General features: G+C 33.3%; 1 protein-coding gene across 3 annotated transcripts in view; it reads left to right on the top strand.

Annotated features, from left to right (window-relative positions):
- The window catches only part of SPAST (spastin), a 49,567-nt gene that overhangs the window by 15,571 nt on the left and 11,696 nt on the right, over positions 1-22,300 (top strand). For all 3 annotated transcript variants that reach the window (XM_045504802.2, XM_010967613.3, XM_010967614.3), the window contains exons 4-13: positions 5,153-5,248; positions 9,514-9,701; positions 10,385-10,518; positions 10,812-10,905; positions 16,489-16,563; positions 17,377-17,448; positions 18,805-18,880; positions 19,117-19,208; positions 19,353-19,432; positions 21,886-21,928. In XM_045504802.2, the coding sequence (XP_045360758.2) occupies positions 5,153-5,248; positions 9,514-9,701; positions 10,385-10,518; positions 10,812-10,905; positions 16,489-16,563; positions 17,377-17,448; positions 18,805-18,880; positions 19,117-19,208; positions 19,353-19,432; positions 21,886-21,928 (950 nt within the window). The remainder of the gene's footprint in view (positions 1-5,152; positions 5,249-9,513; positions 9,702-10,384; positions 10,519-10,811; positions 10,906-16,488; positions 16,564-17,376; positions 17,449-18,804; positions 18,881-19,116; positions 19,209-19,352; positions 19,433-21,885; positions 21,929-22,300) is intronic.

The raw sequence follows: 22,300 nt of genomic DNA on the forward strand, positions 1-22,300 counted from the left end.
CACACAGATACTCTCATTCCTCTCATTCAGATAGATAATTATCTGGCTTCTTTCCTGCTACAGTAACAGAGTTAAATAGTTGATACTGAGATCATACAGCCCTCTAAGCTTTTTAATATAGAGCTTTTAAAAATATTTTAATATTTGCTATCTGGCTTTTTACAGAAAAATTTTGCCAGCCCCAGTTTATTTTCTCCCACTGTCGTATTACTATTTTGAAGCAGTTTCTTGACATCTTTTTACTTCATTTATAAGTATTTCATATTGTATCTTTAGAAGATAAGAATACCTTAAAAATAAAATGATCAAAATACCATTATCATACTAAGAGATAACCAATAATTCTTTTAATATTAACCAAAAAAATGGCCCAAAATGGTCAGTTTCCACATTTATATATAGTATATAAATAATGTCCAGTCAGTATCTCATAACTTAATAATTTTTAATTTTTTAAAATAATTTAATTGTTTATATCAGGATCTTAAGAATATCCATATTATGTGTCTCTTTTAATATACAAGTCTATCTGATTTTCTTTTTCTTGCAATTTATTTGCCACATAGTGTTTCCTGCAGTTTGACTTTTGTTGAATGCAACTCCATGGTATCTTTTAATATGTTCTTCTGTTCTTCCTATAAATTGATATATAACCTTGACTGGATTGAAAGTTGGTTTTTATTTTTTAATGATAAGACTACCTGATAGGTGGTTTTGTGATTGTCCATCAATAGTTCTTGTGTTGGCAGCAGTTGATGACTTGTGCCTAGTGACATTATAACTCATTCTTTCTGCATTCATCAGCTGGAAAATGTCTATAAATAGACATCTATTTGATGGCATAGGTTTTAAAAATGTATTCTTAAAGTAAATCTACCTCTAAAACAAAGTGGAACTAAAACCCATCCTTCTTGGGTGGTTCTATCATATTATAGAACTATAGAAAGAATCTAACTTGTAGTAAGTACTCACAAATGCTGATTTTTGTTCATCTCCTTACCAGTGTGTAATCGTCACCTGTGCTTTTGTGTACATACTTACACATATATATTTTATTCATTCATTCATTCATCCATTCTTACATGGTCCATTGTGTTTATAAATGTTTTGCCCCACATTGTTGAGAAAGAAACCCTTTCTGTTTTCAGATGGCTAACAAGACAGTGTTCCCCTGGCTTCTGTGGCTGACAGAGTTTGCCTTCTTACTTACTAAATGGAGGTTATTACTGCGTCAAATAAAATTAGATATATCAAAAGTTATTGTAGTAAAAATAATTATCTAATTGTTCTAATTGGTATAGTGCCTTTCAGTGTATATACAGAGTATCAATATGATGCAGATTAACTTTGATTATGAAACATTTTGTTACATTTCAAACTGAATAGTTCAGGGTTGGTTTTTAGCTTTTATTTGAAGTTGTGATATGATGAAACTTTGGAAGCATCTCATCAATTTATAGACTTCTTTTTGAGTGCAACTTTGTAATTTCTTGTTTATTAGAGGAGAAGACAAAAAAGAGGCTATATAACATAAAGCTAGGCTTTAAAAGAATTAATATTTTGGATTTTGCTGTCTGTTATCCTTAAAAGTGCTGTGTGTCCATTCATGAAAAATGGTACTTTAAAAAAGAGGGGTGGGCTAGATGGCATCATCTACATTTTCCTGTCTTCTGAGATCTCAGGATGCCTGGGAGTTATATACCAAAGACAGGAAAAGAGAGGTGTGCACAAGTGCATAGTAGAGCATATTTGTGTATTGTGTGTTGGTTAAGAAATGGGAGCTTTTCAGAGGTGGATGCCTGATAGGTATCTAATTAAGATGGAGAATGGTACTGGGGGTTCCCCGTACAAACTGGTTTGAGAGGATGCAGCCTCTTTGCTAAAGATGGGAAGAGTTCATATATATTATATATCTTTAATTTAGTAATAGTGAACCTTAGAGCAAAGTTTAATTGTAAAACCTATTATAGATAAAAAGATAATTTTGGCATTGGCATCTTGGAATACTTGGCAGTCATTGTTTCTTCTTTTAAAATTTAACTTCATTCAGTATTTCATTATTAAGTTCTTACTCTGTATCAGGTACAGTGCCAAGGGATATAAACTGAATTTATTTATTAACTCAGCAAATATTTGTTGGGTGATTACTGTATTCTAGGCACTTCTTGATATAGATAAGGATCCCTCTGTCATTGAGTTTATATTCCAGCAAGGAGAAGACTGACAGTAGTCAGTAAACATAAAGAATAAAAAAGTTACACCACATGTTAGTAGGTGATAAATACACAGAAAAAAGAAAACATAAAACACAGTAAGGAAGATTAGGAGTATATGGGAGGTGGTTTGGATTTTTAGTTTTAAATAGAATGGTCAGAGTATGCCTCTTTGAGAAGTTGACATCAGTTAGCCTTGCAGGTATCTGGAAGAAGAATGGTCCAAAGAGAAGTAAGAGCCAGTACAAAACCTTAGGAAAACACACCTGGTATGTTTGAAAAGCAGCAAAGAGACCAGTGTGCCACAGCAAGGAAAGTATGGTAGAGATGAGGTCAGAGAATTTATGGGGGGGAGGTCATCACAACACGCAGGATCTTACAGGCCACTGTGAAGATACGAGCTTTTACCACCTGTGAAGTAGGGAGCAGTTATAAGGATTTTTAGGAAATTCCTTTACTAAAGGACATCATCTGACTTAAATTTAAAAAGGAACACCCTGGCTGTTATGTTACAAGGGTATGTTATGTTCCGAGAATAGAACCAAGGAGGACAAGAAGGACCACTTTTGCAGTAAACTAGGAGAAAAATGATGGAAACTTAGAGTAACGAGTGATTGGATTATGATTATATTTGAAGGTTGAACAAACAGATTTACTGATAGGTTGGATAAAATGCTCCTCTCTTTAAGGCTCCCATGATACAGTGGGGGAGGCAGACATAGATAGATATCATCACTGTCAATTGGAGATAGACAAATATTTTGTAGGGATGAGAAAATAGGTGTCTGAGAAGTCCTCCTGGAAAGAGTGAAGCCTAAAGTGGGGATTAAAAAAGATAAATAAAAATTATTAAAGAGTGTTTGGTAGAAAAGATGTTTCAGGAGGAAGTAAGAGCATGGACATAGATTCAGGGACAAGGAAAAGCAGGGTGCTGGTAGAGACATGAATTTGTGATTGCTTAGGCATAAGAAATGTAGGCAGATCATGAAGGGCCCTGTTCATTATGTAAAGGAGCTTGAGTGCTAATCTGTGGGCAGTGGGAAGCTGCTAAAGGGCTTTAAGCAGAAAAGTTATGTGGTAAGATTTCCCTCACAAGTAGATCACTGAGATGATTGTGTGGGGATTGCATGTGAAGGGATCAAGAAGCAAGGTGATTTATTTTAAATCATTGGTTAATCAACAGAACTTTCAGTCACTCTAAAAGGAAGCATTAAACTAAGTTTACTTTCTTCAACAACAAAAGTTGAATTGGAACAGATTCACATTAGCTGTGTCCTGCTAGTGTATGTGTGTGTGTTTCCATGCACATAAAACGTCTAAATGCTACACATTCAAAAACAAGTCCTGTGGCTTTTTATTCTTAGTTATTAGTTATATTAGTTATCAAGACTAAAGATTTAATTTCTGTTTATTTTTACTATATGATGAATGTTTACATGAACTTTTTGTTAAATTGCAATGAAGAAAGTGTTAATTGATAAAGAAGACATTTACAAATCAATTTTTTCTAATTTATGTCTTTTACCAACACAAATGGTTTCTTTCTCAGTATGGTGATTTGAAGAGTATTATCATTGAGGAAAATCAGATGACCTACCTGTTAACTAACCAAAAAAAGGGCTCCAAGGTATATTGTATCAGCCAGTTCTAGGATACAAAAGCTGTGCAGTACTTTGTGCTTTGTGCAGAAAGGGTAGCTGCTATTTAACCTGTCCCAAAGGCATGTGTCGTTGTACCAAAAACCAAGTGTGGCGCCTGCTTGTCTGACCTTAGAAATGAAAGCTTAGGAGAGTTGCTATGTATGTGTGACATATTTGCATGTGTTCATTGACTTCTTAGTAATGGAGAAAAGAATCAGTAATGGTAACTTGTAGTATTTCAACAAAGTGCATATGGTCAAATTGGGCCCCTATTATGAATGAGGCACAGAATAGACACTTCATGTATGAGACCCTCAGAAAGCTGACACTAAAGCAAGTTTGTATTACTGTGTAAATGGTGGAATAGGGTATCAACTAGCCACATGGATTGACTTGACTGGGCAAAGAGAGTAGAGCAGTGACGGAAAATGGCAATGAGGCTACCCTCTTCGGTTTTGAGTGCTAGACATAATGACCCAGATCTTGAGAGGGTTTGCTGTTATTTGAAGTGGGGGTAGAGTTGATATTGTACTGTAAAATCTTTGATTAATTTAAAATAGGTAATATAGGCACATGCCACGGAATTTCAAAAGTTTAAGTATGAGAAGCATCCATCCCATACTGTGCCCCAGCCACTCATTTCCCCTCCCAAGGATCAGCTGGTATTACCACTTTCTCTGGGTCATTTTTAGAGATAATTTTCATACATACAAGTATACACACATGTGTATTTAAATAAGTGGTAGGATACTATATGCATAGTTCTGCAGCCTGCTTATTCCATTCTGCTTTATTGCCTTCACCTTTTGCCTAACATATGTTAATGTAGCTGAATATGGCATTTCCTAGACACTCCTTATAGTTTCCTTGTGGGTCATTTCTCCTTTCCTTTTATCTTTTCAGTTCATAGCCAACTCACAGCCCACTTCCTTGGTAAAGCCTTTTTAATGTTCGCTTTCTGTCTCCATGATGCTCTCCCTACACAATGATTTGGACATATTAGATATTCAGAAAATGGTGATGGCAGTGACACAAAATTGCCTCAGATTACCAAACCTGAATAAGGCTTATTTTGAACATAGTCATTCATGTGTTCATTTCTGTTGCTATCTTAATGTCTTCATTTTTACTAATTATATTTTTAAGATAATTTTATATGAATGCAAAAACCCGTGTCATATGACAACTTTGTAACACCTTGAATCACTTTTCATTTTCACGAATACATTTTATTTTTTCCATTATGTATTTTTTCCTTTTTGTTTATTTTGTTCTTTTTTACACCCCTCTGTTGCATAGAGAAGCTGCAACCAGTTTTGCAATTTTCCAAGTCACAAACGGACGTCTATAATGACAGTACTAACTTGACATGCCGCAACGGACATCTTCAGTCAGGTGGGTTTAGGTTAACTAACACGTAAGATAATAGAGCTTGCATGTAAAGTAGCGCCTGATAATGTTGATTTGATTGGCTTTTGTTTTCACATGGCTGTGTGGGAAATACAGTATCCCTATCATTCATGGTGTGTAAACATGTAACAAATAGGATATAGCCATTCTCAGCATGTTTTATTTGTATATTTTGCAACCTCCAGTTTTTGAGATTGTAAAATATGAATGTTCATTTTCCTAAATTATTAAGATATTCTTTTGTTTCTGTTTTATTTTGAGCTTTTGTGCTTTTTTGTAGGTGCCAAGATTTTATGAAGTACTGTTTATTGAGGCAGAAATTTTAATTTTTCTTTGTTAAATACCAATTTTCAGCATACATACATCTTCATATATATGATAAGTGAATGTTTTTATCATAGTACCTGTCAGAAAAAAATTTGAAACTGAGTTCACCTAGTGAGGAGAAACATTAGAATACTATTATTTACTGTGGGTTAAGTTGGTTTTCCATGAGCTTTGGGTATCACATCAACTCCTATAGAAAATTAAATGCTTTTTTTGTTGTTGTTTTATTTGAGTCGGGGGGAATCTTCATTTCGTAGGTTCTGTGACATCTTGGCTAATTTTATTGGTGACTTTGTCAGAATTAGTTCTATGTCCAGGGCTTACATTTTTTTTTACCTAACTATTCCTTTGTTCAAATTGCAGTGGAAAAACCTTAATTTAGACTGTAAGATAGCTGCTTTCTTTATTCATATGTAATTTTTTTTAAGTTTTAAGATTTCAATAAAGAAGAAATAGTGTGAGTGGATTTCTGTGGCTGGAAGAGACAGTTGGTCATCAACTTTCCCTCGTGGCTTCACCTCACCCTTGAGGAGTTCTCACTCTGATTTGGTCTTCCCATACAGAGCCCCACCTCAGTAGCTATATTCCTTTTCTCATTCCTTCCTGTACCTGATTTAAAATACCATTTCAAGTATAGAGATAAGCATTTTGTTTGTTTCTATTAGCATGGCTGTAAAAGGCTGACATTTTCATAATGAACATTTTGAAAAAACAAAGAAATTTAAGAATGCACCATGTATAAATAATGAAGTTTTCAAAATACAAATTTGAGATCCTAATAATCCTACCAGGGTAAACAGCAAAATTTTCTAGCCCTGTAGAGCTGGTAGGCCTTTCCTTTGTTATCTTGATTTTCTTCTACTTTATTCCACGTGCGAAATCCCATGGTATTTTCCTGCCATGTTGGGGGTTGGAGAGGAGGAAGCAGCTTTCTCTTCTGTGACCCATTTTAAAAAATCAAATTGTCTTATTTTAAATCCCTGGTTATCAGTTGTATTCTGTTTTCTGGTTGGGAGGACATACTGACTTCACAGCTAATTTATGCAGAACTAGTGTTTGATAAGCATTGAATCTTAGTGAATGAGCTGGCTCATTCATACCTAGCTCATTTGTGTCAACCACTTATGGAAAGAACATTCTGTGCTGTTTCACTTGGATGAGTTACTTCATCTCTCATAGGAAATAGATATGCCAAAGTCTACTTAATTAGTTCAATGTATTACCCACAATGTCCAATTTTTAAGTTAAAATTACTAGACATGCAAAGAAATAGGAAATGGTGACCCTTACCTAAGAAAAAAATCAGTCAGTAGAAACTGACTCTTGACTGGGTCCAAATGTTGAATTTAACAGATAAAGACTTCAAAGCAGCTATGATAAATATGTTCAAAGAATTAAAAGAAAATATGGCATATGTTAACAAACTTGCAGTCTTAGCAGAGAATGTAAGCTACAAAATAATAGTAATGGAAGTTTTAAAGTTGAAAAGTACAGTTGCTGGAATAAAAAAAAGTTACTGGATAGCCTTAACAGCAGATTGGATATGTCAAATGAAAGATTCAGTTACCTTGAACCTAGATGAGTAGAAATTAATAAATCAGATGACTCCAGTATTCAGAAAGCAGATTAGTGTCTGCTTAGGGTCAGGGGCAGTAAGAAGGATGGAGTGCAAATGGATACAAGGAAACTTTGGCCATGACGAAAACATTTTGTATCTTGATTTTAGTGGCTATTTTGCCAATATATACTACACATTTTATATGCATACAATTTATTATTCATTGATTATACCCCAAAATGTTTAATAAAAATAAATACTGAAAGGTTTATAAAGAAAATAATGTTCCCCTTCCTACCTGTTACATCTCCCTTTTTTTACCTTCATCCTTAGTTTGGCTCCTCATACAATATTTAACTCTTTGCTGTTTTTTCTTATGCTTTTACTATAGTTTCAAATATCATGCTTGTATTGCTATTCCTGATTTGTCGGGTTTTGGTAGGTATTGGCTTCTTTTTCAGGTAGAAGAAGTCCTAATTCTCTTATGCCATGATTATTCTTCATCTCCATTTTTATCACTATTTCCAGTTACATTGAAAAATTACATTTCACATTATTATAACTTAGTAAATATTGTTTACCCAAAGCCAAATAGTATACTCTATTTTTCTTTTTGGATTTTTCCTCCCTACATGTTGTCTGATTTTCTTCTTGCTCTCTAACTTCATATTACAGGTTTTTTTACTCATTTCTGTGTTTAATTTGCTTTTTAACTAAAAGAATTCCTTTAGCAGTACTTTTTTTTTAAACTTTTTTTATTGAGTTATAGTTAGCAATACTTTTAATGAGGGTTTGTAGATAGTAAATTCTCTTAGCCTTTCTGATGTCTGATAATATCTGTGTTCTTACATGACAGATCACCTTACTATAGAGTAGATAAAAGTTAACATTTTTTTTCCGTCAGCATTTTGAGCATACTCTGTTGCCTACTGAACTTTGTTATTTTTATGAAAAGTCTGCTATCATTCTCACAGTTCCTTGTGAAAATTTCTATCCATTTATAACTCAGGACTGTGTATTTTCTGTCTGAAGAAATTCTTCTCCAGTCTCCTTTTTTCCGTCTGAAATGTGTAATACTTAACATCACCCTAGACAGATCTTGCTTTTATTTACATCTTTACTTTTCCTTATTGTCATTCCCTTTTCTGGATTGCTTTCCTGCTTCTTCCCTTAGGGTCATTATCCATTAGTTCCTTAAACGTATGGTTCAGAACTTTGCATTTATTCACTGGAAAAACCCCTTGATTAATTTCCTATGCTTTAAAGTTTCCTTCTTTTGCGTTTCCTTAAACCATATTAAGGGATTTGATGACAAAGGCAAAAATAAGTCTTTCTTTTCTCTAGGCTACTCTGAGTTGCTGACTGATTAACATCTGTCTTCACAGTAAATATTTTATTAATAAACTGTAATGTTTGTTATATAGTATATAAAAATATTATTTAGAAGCAGTGAGATTTGGACATTCAGAAGTGTGTAATTTATGTAGAAGAGCACACTGTAAGTAGGTCAGGTGACCTTTTATACTTACTGTTTATTTACATATGGATAACATAATATATTTGGCATGTTAAAAACCACATCTTTATACCCTTTTTTGGGAGGGGAGGTGATTAGGTTTATTTATTTATTTATTTAATGGGCAGATACTGGGAATTGAACCCAGGATCTCTTGTGTGCCGAGTGTGCACTTTACCCTCCCCGCTTTAAGCCCTTTAAGTTAAAATTATTTTTAAAACTCTTTTAGTGACACAGACTGGACTTTTATACTATTTTGTAGTCTTAAAAGTTTGGAACAAGTGCTATTTTTTTTTTCCTGTGTACAACCTATCCCTAATGCCTTTACTGTGTTTTGTTTCTTGAATTTTTGGCAATTTTATTTGCTTGGTAACCTTTTTATATCTTCCTCCTGTTCCCCACAAATAAAGTTTTTTTTTAAATTTTTAATTGTTTTTGTATTTTTTGTTTGTTTTGGGGGAGTAATTAGGTTTATTTACTTATTATTATCATTATTTTTTTAAGTGGAGGTACTGGGGCTTGAACCCAGGACCTTGTGCGTGCTAAGCATGCACTCTACCATTAAGCTATACCCTCCTTTCCAAAGTTATTTTTATTACAAATACATATTCCTCATAAGAAAACTAGAATATACACCAGGAAAAGGAAAAAGATAAATAACTGTTATCTTGTCCACACCTAGTAACAGCCCTTATGAACATCCTACTATATATTCTGATTGAAATCTTATTTTGAAATATTGCTGAAGTAAAAAAAAATGCTAGTTTTACAAATTTGTACCGGTCTTTATATTACTTTATACAGTGTTTAACCACAATTTTCATGATGATTTCATTTTTTTCTTAATAGAAAGTGGAGCTGTTCCAAAAAGAAAAGACCCCTTAACACACACTAGTAATTCACTGCCTCGTTCAAAAACAGTTATGAAAACTGGATCCACAGGTCTTTCAGGCCACCACAGAGCACCTAGTTGCAGTGGTTTATCCATGGTTTCTGGAGTGAGACAGGGACCTGGTCCTGCAACTGCCACTCATAAGGTATTTGGAGACAGGAACTTAAATTGCTATACTGTTACAAATAGAAAATTTTGAACATGGTATGCTTGCTTAACTTTGGTACAAGTACTATATAATACCTTAGAGAATTGATAAGTCACCACAACATTAAATGTCATTTTTCTTTCTTTAAAATTTGATTTAAAATATCTGAGTGTTTTTAGGCAAAGGCAACTTGCTACTAAAAAGCAAATCTTATTTTAATTCCTTTTGGTCCTAATTAGGCTTTTTATAGTAAGTTTGCTCATCCAATCTGTTTTATATAATGCTATATAGTTCATTTTAAATTTGTTACTCTTTTAATTATTTAAATCTATGTAAATGTTTTATAAAATTAAACATACCTAGAGTTTTGTTACAATCCTAAGAAGGATCAAAATTATATGACTGCTTTTGTCATGGAGTCTTTTTATTTTATAGTAACTAAATCTCTCTGGATAAAATCCTATAAATCCACTTCATGCCAAATGTAGGTCTATAGTGAATACCATTTTGTCTTGGAATAAATATTTAATTTTTGGATTTTTATATATATGTGTGTGTGTGTGTATATATATATATATATACTTTTAAGCCTTTAATTCTGTGAACATTAAGGTTAATTCACATATGAAAAGTGTAAACATTATGTTGTGTTTTCACATTAAAATTTTGTTTTCTTTAAGAGTACACCAAAAACAAATAGAACAAATAAACCTTCTACCCCTACCACTGCTGCTCGTAAAAAGAAAGACTTGAAGAATTTTAGGAATGTGGATAGCAACCTTGCTAACCTTATAATGAATGAAATCGTGGACAAGTAAGTTTTGTCATCTGAAGTGTTTTATTTCATGGGGTTTAAAATTTTTTCCATTTATGAAATATATCATGAGTGAAATAGGTAATAAATATCTTGTCTAGTTTATATATTTATTTTTATTTACATATTGATGGTGTTCAATTACTGCAAGTGTAGAAAATGGTTGCTTTACTGATTTAACTATAGTTTCACAGTTAACATACAAATGGCTATGTTACATAGAGCTTAGATTTAATATTATAATAACTAAAGTGTATTTCTGTTGTGGAGCTAATTGAAATTCTGTTTCTTAGTGGAACAGCTGTTAAATTTGATGATATAGCTGGTCAAGAGTTGGCAAAACAAGCACTGCAAGAAATTGTTATTCTTCCTTCTCTGAGGCCTGAGGTAAGGACTTTATATTATCATTTTCTTATAGCATCATCCATTATTGACTCCATAGTAGCAGTAAAGAAATATTTGAACTATACTAGAATGATTAATTCAGATAACAGTAGATTTAATGTTTTTAAAAGGAAAAAAACATTAGCAGCTGATATTGACTAGAAAAGAGAAATTAAGATAAAATTATTCTTCAAGTTTAAGTAATAATTTTTAAAACAATTATTTTCAATAATTCTAAGTCATCAATGTAAGTAGGGATTTGTTGAATGATGGGTAGAGACCTAACCATCTATCCCTTTTTTTTAAACTCACTAAGGAAGTTATGTAATCTTGCAATTAATAATAAATATTTGATTTTCCATACTTAGCATTGTTTTGGATTTTCACAGTTAACAGATTGCATATTTGGTGCTGTTCTAATAATATAGTAAAAAACATATCTGAGGATCCACTCTGGATCAGTTATTTCTTTTCTCCCTGAGTCTTCAAGTCTTAATGGACTCATTTACAAAATGTAGTGAAAATAGATGTTGCGTGGCACATTGTGATGAATGTGCTTTTAAATGAACGTGTAAAGGTTGTGTGGCTTTATCTGTCCATAGTCTCAGTCATTCTCATACTACCTTCATGGTGTTTATTACTTGTGAGTACCAGCTATACTGGAACTTGGTATTTTTCAGGTCAGCTCTCTTTGTTTTACCTCTTGCTCATTCTAAGCAGCAGTGTACATGAAATCACTGGTTTGATAAACTAATTGAAATTTCGCTAATACACAATGAAATAATTAGAGAACTATTGAAATAAAAAGCATTTGTCCTTATATGAACTAAATTTATCTTTTGTGCCATCTCAGGCCACACTTTGGAGAAACATATTGTAGCTTATATTTTGGGCTAACTTTGCCTTGGGTTATGTAAGAGTAGTAAATGCAGCAGACTGAGTATTGACAAAAAAATACTTGTTGAAAGGATTCTAAAACTGTAGACCTGAAAATGATCTTAGCAGTCATCTAGTCCATTCATTGATAAAGAAACTAGTCCTCAGACCTAAATTTCTTGCTCAAGATTATAGTTAAGTGGTAGATCTAGGAAATGAAATAAGATTCCTAAGATTAGACTGCCTCCTCAATGCTAGAGCTGCCACCTAATTCTTGAGTACGGGTTTTAGTATTTATCAAGTGTTATGCTTTTTAGGGTACAAAAATATATCTAAAATTGTAAGGGTACTAAGGAAATATTTGGACTGTGCTGGAAGTTATTCAGCTTCTGCTTCACCCATAGGGTTTAGGGAAGACATCTAAAGTGGAAAGTGAGGTCAAACAGCATATGAATTTACATTTAGGCATATTTCCATGGTAGTAACATAATATTTGAATAAGCTGGAATAATATGAAAATGCTAGTTGCAAATTATTTCATATAAAGTTGAATAATCTTGCCTTTGGAGGGGCAGAAACCTTACTAGATGTACTAAATTGGGGCTTGAGGAAGAACAGCATCTGAGAGAGAGCCAGACCTCGGGGTTTGGACTATTTGTCTCTGTCTCCATATCTGCCAGTTGGAAAATCTTTTTAATTACAGTTCAGATTCCCAAGAAAGGAAATATGATTATTCTAGCTCAGCTTTTCACAATAGACCCATAAAATGGATCATGGTAAGCCTGTGAGTAGGTCAGACTTATCTCATAAAGCACCTCCATTGTGCAACAAATCAGTTTTATTCTTAATTCCCCACAGTGGGGAGCTTTCTTGGACCACATGGGAACATTGCTGGGCTGAACTGGAAAGTTGAGTATGGCAGGCATCATGATGAACTAATTCATTCTTTAGTATACTAGAATTTTTATTCCATTATAGAAGCACAGAATCATAATTAAGTCACCTAACACTAAAACTGGCTTTAAGGAGATAAATACTATTAAAGGTATATTCTTGAGTTAATTTGTTCTTAGAATTACTTAAAGCAAGTGCTTTAACCCTTGCTCATTCATGGAGTCATGGACTGGAAAGGACATTGAAAAAACTCTTGTCCACCTCCCTGATATCAAATAGGACTATGTTTTAAATTATATTTTAACATTAAAAATAATTTATTAAAATCACAAATAGTAATCTTTGAAAAAAATTCAAACTATACAGAAGAATATAAAATAAAATAAAACATACCTTTCCACACAAAAGCAACACTATATTTCAAAGTATATGACAAATCTCTGATGAAAGAAATCAAAGATCTAAATAAATGGAGAGATATTTTACATAAATGAATAGGAAAACTCAATATTATCAAGATGACAGTTCTTCCCAAGTCAATATTTAGATTCAACACAATCCCAGTCAAAACTCCAGCCAGTTATTTTGTGAATATTGACAAGTTGATTCTAAAGTTTATATGGAGAGGCAGAAGAGCCAACCCAGTATTAGAGAAGAAGAAAGTTGTAGGACTGACACTTCCTGACTTCAGGACTTACTGTAAATCTTTAGTAATCATGCAGCATTATTCACAGCAGCGAAGACAGAAACAACCTAAGTGTCCCCTGATGGATGAATGGATAAAGAAAATGTGGTATATGTGTATAATTCAGTATTATGCAACCATAAGAAAGAAGAAGATCCTGTCATTTGTGACAATATGGATGGACCTTGAAAGCATTATGCTAAGTGAAATAAGTCAGACAGAGAAAGACAAATATTGTGTAGCTTACTTACATGTGGAATCTAAAAGCATCAAACTCATAGATAGAATAGAATGGTGATTGCCAAGGGCTGAGAAGTGGGGGAAATGAGGAAGTGGTAGTCAGAGGTACAAACTTTGAATTATAAGATGATTAAGTTCTGGGAATCTAATGTACAGCATGATGACAATAGCTAACACTGCTATATTGTATACTCAGAAGTTACTATGAGAGTAGAGCTTTAATGTTCTCACTGTAAGAACAACAAAATGGTAATTATATGAAGTGAAGGATGTATTAACTAACCTTCTTTAGTGAATATTTTGCAGTTTCAAATCATCGTGTTGTACACTTTAAACTTACATAACCTTATGTCAATTTATATCTCAACAAAGCTGAACAGATTTCTTTTACAAAGCTACAGTAATCAAGACAGTGTATCACTGGTGAAAGAACAGACAAATAGATCAGTGGAACAGAATAGATATGCCAGAAATAGACCCACACAAATAGAGTCAACTGAATTTTGACAAAGGAGCATAGGCAATTCATTGGAAAGAGGATAGCCTGTTCCACAAATGATGCTGGAACAACTGAACAACATCACATGCAAAAAAATGAATCTAGACACATTTTACACCTTTCACAAAAATTAATTCAAAATTAATTCACAGGCCTAAATGTAAAAGGCAAACTAAACTGTAATACTCCTAGAAGATAACATAGGAGAAAATCTAGGTGGATGGCTTATCATATACAACACCAAAAGCATGGTCCTTGAAAGAAAAAACTGATGTTGAACTTCATTAAAATTAAAAAAGTATCTGTGAAAGATGTTAAGAGAATGAAAGGACAAGCCACAGACTGGGAGAAAATCTTTGCAAAACTTATTATAAAGAATTGGTATCCAAAATATACAAATAACTTGTAAAACTGAGCAATAAGAAAACAACCCAATTAAAATATGGGCAAAAGGTCTAAATGGACACCTCACCACAGAAGATATAAAGAGGACAGATAAGCATATGAAGAAATGCTCAACATCATTTGTCACTAGGGCATTGCAAGTTAAACAACAGTAAGATTCCACCACATGCTTATTCGATTGGCTAAAATCCAAAACACTGACAACATCAAATGCTAGTGGGGATGTAGAGTGATAGGAACTCCTGTTCATTGCCGGTAGGAAGGCAAAATGGTGCAGCCACTTTCTTACAACACTAAACGTACTCTTTACATACTATCCAGCAATCACCCTCCTTAATATTTTTTTTGGCCAGGGGGTGGGGGAGAGGATGAAATTGGGTTTATTTACTTTTAATGGAGGTACTGGGGATTGAACCCAGGACCTCATCCATGCAATGCATACACTCTACCGCTCACTGAGCAATACCCTCTCCCTCCACCCTCCTTAGCATTTGACCAAATGAGTCAAAATTTATGTCGACACAAAACCCCTCACAGGAATATTTATAGCAGCTTTATTTGTAATTGCCAAAACTTAGACTCAACCGAGATACTCTTCAGTAGGTAAATGATAAAAGAACTCTAGTATATCCATATAATGAAATATTATTCAGCACTAAAAAGAAATGAGCTATTAAGCCATGAAAATTCACAGAGGAATCTTAAATGTATATTGCCAAAGAGGAAAATCTGAAAGAGGCAGCCAATCCAAAAAGGCTAATACTGTGTGATTTCAACTGTATGACTTGCTTGAATAAGGTCAGTGGCTGCCGAGGATTCATGGGGAGGGAGAGGGTGATGAATAGATGGTTCAGAAAGCGTTTTTTTAGGGTAGTAAAACTGTTCTGTATGAAACTATAATGGTGGATATGCAGCATAAGTAGTGAACCCTAACGTGAACTGTGAACTACTCATGTTAATAATAACGTATCAGTGTTCATCAGCCATAGTAAATATACCACACTAATGCAAGATGTTAATCATAGGGGAAATGGGAAGGGTGAAGAATTAGATGGAAACTCTCTGTACTTTCCATTCAATTTTCTGTAAACCTAAAACTACTCAAAAAATAAAGTATTTTTTTCTTTGGTTTGAATATTACCCACTTCATAAGGTTCAACTTAAAAGTACAGACACCTTTACTGTTAAGTAAAGTATTACCAGTCTGGTAACACTATATATATATATATATATAATTTAATTTTATTGAGTTACAGTCAGTTTACAATGTTGTGTCAAATTCCAGTGTACAGCACAATTTTTCAGTTATACATGAACATATATATATATATATTCATTGTTGCATTCTTCTTCAGTGAGCTACCACAAGATCTTGTATATATTTCCATGTGCTATACAGTGTAATTTTGTTTATCTATTCTATATATATACCTTTCAGTTTCTACAAATTTTGAACTCCCAGCCTGTCCCTTCCCACCCAACCCCGGCAACCCCAAGTTTGTATTTTATGTCTATGAATCTATTTCTGTTCTGTATTTATGTTCATTTGTTGCCTTGTCTTGTCTTGTCTTGTCTTGTCTTGTCTTGTCTTTTCTTTTCTTTTCTTTTCTTTTCTTTTCTTTTTGATTCCACTTATGAGCAATCTCACATGGTATTTTTCTTTCTCTTTCTGGCTTGCTTCATTTAGGATGACATTCTCCAGGGACATCCATGTTGCTGCAAATGGCATCATGTTGTCATTTTTATGGCTGAATAGTATTCCATTTTATAAATATACCACATCTTCTTTATCCAGCCATTTGTTGATGGACATTTAGGCTGTTTCCATGTCTTGGCTATTGTAAATAGTGCTGCTATGAACATTGGGGTGCAGGTGTCTTTTTGAAGTAGGGTTCTGGATATATGCCCAGGAATGGGATTACTGGGTCATATGGTAAGTTTATTCCTAGTCTTTTGAGGAATCTCCATGAAAGTATATATTTTTAAGTTGTTCACAGGGCTTAGAGCTCCTGCGAGAGGACTGTTACTCTTTGGTCCACCTGGAAATGGAAAAACAATGCTGGTAAGAATTCTTTTTAAATTTGCATGTTTTACTGAGATATTAGAGATACAATATGAAAAAAAGAAACTTTTCATTGTCCTTGAGTCTATTATTTGACTTGCTTTTGCTATAATGTACTTCTCTTGAGTTTTTAAACTAGTTTTTAATGATGAAGTAGGTGGAAAACCATATATGTTATCTTCAGTTGGAGTTTGGGGCTGACTAAATTTAATAGTGTAATTTTCATTATTTTCCCATAATAATAATGTTTTACCATAGAAGAGCTTTCTTTACTGTATTGAGTATCTTCCTAATCTTTTATTTTTTACCATCTTAACATCCTTATTTAAATCAAATAATCAACATGATACAGATTTTTCTTTTTTTTAAATTGAGGCATAATTGACATACAACAGATTTTTTTTTTCTGTGTCCTTTTGCCAGAAGTTTTTGCTAAGATATGGGTATCTCTTTCACCTGTATAACTCTTGTAGAGGGAAAACATAAATAGAGAAAGTAATTTTTTTCCCTTAGCTGTTTGTCTTTCTCCTCCCAGTTATCTTTCTATAACTAGGAAGAGAATAACACCTTCTTTTTTTTTTTTTTTAAATCTCTTCCTATCAGTTCTCTCTTAAAGAAAAAGAGAGTGGAAATAAGCACAGCTCTTCCTAGACCTTTTATTTCTGAGAAGAAACACATTGACTGCCATACAGTGGGAATTGTGTCATACCTTTTATTTTTAGGAAATCTTTTCTAGTGCTTAAATTGATTAAATGTGGTTGTCTTTTTAAAGCAATTGAACTAATATAATATTTACTCTTGTGATTTTTAAAGGCTAAAGCAGTAGCTGCAGAATCTAATGCAACCTTCTTTAATATAAGTGCTGCAAGTTTAACTTCAAAATATGTGAGTGTTCTTTTTCTAGTATTGTTATGTTTTAAGTTACTATCTAAATGTTAACTGTGTTAAGTATAAATGGTAATAATATTGCATAAAATTGTTTTTCTATGAGTGCTATATCTATTATTTAGATATGATAAATATCACTTTTCAAAGTAAAAAGTTATATGTATTTGTTGGGCTTTTTAAAAATTAAAATTGTTCTGTCACATACTGTATTCATTTGTTAGGGGTGTATATCAGAGCACAATAAACTGGCTGGCTTAAACAACAGAAAATTATTGTCTAATATTTTGGAGGTTAGAAGTCCAAGATACCAGGTATTGGCAGGGTCCTCAATTTTGTAAAGTACTTAAAAGTAACTATGAAATGATGCTTTTCCTGGTTACATTTTGCATCCTATGTGAAATTTTATAAGTAAAATTGTTATTAAAGTAGGTTTACCCACATTATGCACGTAGTATAATGGAAAACACTATCTTGGAAGTTAGGAGATAGAGATTCCAACCTAACTTTTACATGCTGAGATGGCCTAAGAAAGTATCACTTTAGGCTTTACTTCATTTATAAAGTTTCAGTGTCATAAGAGGTGATCTCTTGCAGTTTTTTCCGGGTCTGAGAATATTTGTTTTGATGATTCTAAATCTGAGGCCATTCCTTTTTTTTTTTTTTTTTTTTATGAAATTTGCGGTAAAAAGAACAGATACCACATAGAGAACAAAATAGCTTTTATAGTAGATTATCCCAAACATCATGACCCTTTCATTAAATGTAACTTTGATGCCTAGAATGGTTTTAGAATAGTGTCTCAGCCCCTGGGACTGTCTCAAGGGGTTTCATAGACCTCCTGGACTACCTAGAAATACTTTTATGTTTACTGACAGTTATATTATGAGAATGGGTTTTCAAGGTGTTCTTAGTAAAGCAAATTTTGTTTAGGAGTGCACTTTCCAACTTACCTGCTTCTATAAATACACCCTGCAGCCTTGAGCTTAAGGAATATGTGCTCTGTATCTCTCCTCTAGTATCCCATCTTCTCACTAGTTACACCTTGATATGGCTATTCCATTCTCAAGTCTTAGGAATGCAGAGTCAAGCAAGACAGAGATACATTTCATTTTTAAAAGTACTTTCCAGACTGTGCTAAGTAACAAATAAGTAGTCTATTTTCTAAAATTATAAGCAACAATTCAGTAACACCTCTTCAGTCCCCCCACCTCCATTTCTTAAACCAAATCTTTGGTTATTGCAAAGAAAGGAAATTAAATTCCTAGATTCTGGACTTTCAGTAGTGAAAGTTAAAAATTCACTGGAATAATGTTGCACTTTATGGGTATAAGAATGTATAATGCCTTGTTTTAGGTGGGAGAAGGAGAGAAATTGGTGAGAGCTCTTTTTGCTGTGGCTCGAGAACTTCAACCTTCTATAATTTTTATAGGTAAGAACATGTTTTTTAACTAAGTTAGTCAAACATTGTGAAATTCCCCTCTCCAAATGTGAGGGGTGTGAAGGAAAAGATTATTCGGAAGGAAAGTTTTAAAGAAGCAGAAAGTTAAAGACTAATGAATCGAGTAGGACCCATTATATTAAAACTTAACTAGTAAACTAGGTTAATCTCAGATGACTCATATAGCTTGGCTTTTAATTAAAGTCTTATCCTTGTATTTCCTCCAGATGAAGTTGATAGCCTTTTGTGTGAAAGAAGAGAAGGAGAACATGATGCTAGTAGACGTCTAAAAACTGAATTTCTAATAGAATTTGATGGTGTAAGTATTGGTTATGGTATTTTTAATGTGGTGACATCTTAGTGTATATATTTTCCCATCAAATGACCCAAATTAGAAATTGATATCTTTATTGTGTTTTTCTTTGTTTATCTAAAAGTATTGAAAAATATCTTTGGCTTATAGGTACAATCTGCTGGAGATGACAGAGTGCTTGTAATGGGTGCAACTAACAGGCCACAGGAACTTGATGAGGCTGTTCTCAGGTAGGGAGATTTATGTAGAAACACATTTATTTCAGATATATTTACTCATGTGATCATCTCACATATTTTTTGTTTCCTTTATTCTCAATTTGAAGACTAAATTCATTATTTTCTTCTCTATATCCATCCTCTGACTGCTTGTTCCCAGCTAAAGATTTTGCGGACAGGGCCAGGATGATATCAGGAGAACTGTTTTTAACTTTATGGTTTTAGGCACATTGCTTATTTCTTATGCATTGTATTAAATTATCTTAAAACTCCAAAAATGATTCTTACCCTCCTGTACTGAGCTTCATGAGAAGCTGATAAAAGCAAAGTTCATGTGAGCTACATTCTCTTGTGTGTTTGAACAAGTTTGTTCCCTTCTTCTGGGAGAACAGTTTGACTCAGCATAAAATTCTTGGACCTGAGGAATTTATAACATTGCCCCATTGTTTCTAGGATTGGGTGTTGCACTGTGAAAGTCTGAAGCCTATTTTATTCACATTTATGGATTAACTTGATTTTTTTTTTCTCTTTACTGGATCGTTTTCAACCATTGAAATCTACTTATTTGAAAAATAATCTTGGTTGATCTGAGTTTATTTTTCCTGGGATTTGGTGTTTGTTTAAACTGATAGTTTGGGATCTCCTTTGTTTTGGGAAAGTTATTTTGAATACTACCTTTCATTTTTTTCTCCAGCTCATTTTTCTTTTTTTTGTTTGTTTCTGAGTTATAGTCAGTTTACAGTGCTATGTCAATTTCTGGCATACAGCACAATTTTTCAGTCATACATGAATATACATATATTCACTTTCATATTCTTTTTCCCCATGAGCTACACAAGATCTTGTATATATTTCCCTATACTATACAGTATAAACTTGTTTATCTATTCTATATACACCTGTCAGTATCTACCAATCTCAAACTCCCAGTCTGTCCCTTCCCACCCACCTCTCCCCTCTCCAACTCATTTTTCTGTAGTTTTTTCTTCCACACACACTATATTTATGCATTATGTTGCATCTTTTTGTCTTCCATATCTGTAATTTCCTTTCTACTCCTTTTTAACTGTTTCTGTTTTGTTTCTGTTTTCTTGTTTGTGATCCTTATCTATCCCTGGGCTGGTGTCTAATCTCCTTTCTACTACTACTTTTGTAACCTTTGTTTCTCTGATGGTTTTTGTTTTCTTTTTTATTGCTTTCCTGATCTCTGCTCTCCCATTTTTCATCTTCTGTTGTCTTATTTCCTTGAGCCTTTGCCTGTCATTTGTTTGAGTCCTTATATCTCATTGAGCTCTTATTTCACAGAAGCCCTTTTTTTCCACTAAGTTATTTTATTTCGTGAAAAGATACTGGTCACAATTTAATTTGCTCTATGGCAAAATCCTCTTGTGCGTGTTCTTCATTTTATCTATTTTATATTTATTGTATTCTCTTCCCTCTTCTTTTGGCATTGTTTTTGGGTTTTGTTTTGTTTTTTAATCCTGTGCTTTTGCCTGTTTTGCTTATTATTTTCATTTGAATAAGGGGAGTTTTCTTGTAAAACCTAGTTTTGGAAGGATATTGTAGGAGAAAAGCTAGAAAAGTAAGATACCAAGCAAATATCTTAGTTGTCCTATGAACACTGTGGAATAAAAGGCAATCTCCCTGACTCACAGCAAAGCCATACCTGATAAGGAAGTATATGTGTGTGTAAATCAGATTGATTTGATTTAGTCTTCAACTGAAAAAGACTGGTCATTTCAAGACAGCTTGTCATCTTGCCAGACTGATTGATGTCTTCTTACAAAATGATGTGTTTTTGAGTTTCTTTGTTGAGCCTCATCTTCCTTCCCATTCTCCTGCTACTGAGTAGGATCACATCATCTGCTGAACCAGACTTCACATGCTTGTTTAAATGTGGGGAGGTTGATTCTATTACCCCTCGGAGTGTGTTCTCTCTGTTTCCTCTGGGAAACTGTGCTCTCACAGCCATATCTAGAATCTACAGTGGCAGGTCCTATGTGTATTCTTTTTTTCAGTGTAATTTTCACTGCCTTAAGCTGCCCTTCTTCATACATTTTAGTTCCATAAACATTACCTAGTTTGTTGATGATGGAGTTTACATTTCTGTTTCTGTTGGTTGGTTGGTTGGTTGGTTTTAGTTGTTTTCAGTTTCAAAAAGACAGCAGAGATCTGTTTATTCAACTTCTTTATCAGACATTTTGTTTTAAAGTATTATTGCTGTTAAAAAATACACATACATAAATGGTTAATTTAATTGTGACTATTAAATTGAGGATTTTAATATTAACTGGAATGTTTTGAAAGAGTAACTAAAAATAACTTTTTACGTTAATGACTGCTAAAATGTATTCAAATACCTTGAGCATTATATTTAAAGCTTTGGTTCTTTCCATTTGCTGCTTGAACTGAGTTATCTTTATATTCAAAACTCTATTTCTGAGATTGCTTGAATCCTTTTTTAGGCGTTTCATCAAACGGGTATATGTGTCTTTGCCAAATGAGGAGGTATGTATCTATGTTTGATTTTCTTTTTTTAGGCAGAAATAAGAACTACCATCTTGGCAGTATTAAATCTTCCAATGCATGGTACAGCTACATAGGAGAAGTTTGGCAGTTTCTTAAAAAGATAAACATAAACTTACTCTAAGACCCAGCAATTCCATTCCTAAGAATCTGCCCAAGGGAAGTGAAAACAGATGTCTACACAAAGACATGTACAAGAATTTTTATAACAGCATTGTAAAAAATAGCCAAGAACTGCAAAGAATCTAAAATAGTCATCAGTTGGTGAATGAAGAAACAAATGTGGTATATCCATTTAATGGACTACTATTTAGCAGTAAAAGGAATGACCTACTTACACGTGCTATAATGTGG

Source organism: Camelus bactrianus, chromosome 15 (genome assembly GCF_048773025.1).
Source record: "Camelus bactrianus isolate YW-2024 breed Bactrian camel chromosome 15, ASM4877302v1, whole genome shotgun sequence".
NCBI classification, from domain to species: Eukaryota; Metazoa; Chordata; class Mammalia; order Artiodactyla; family Camelidae; genus Camelus; species Camelus bactrianus.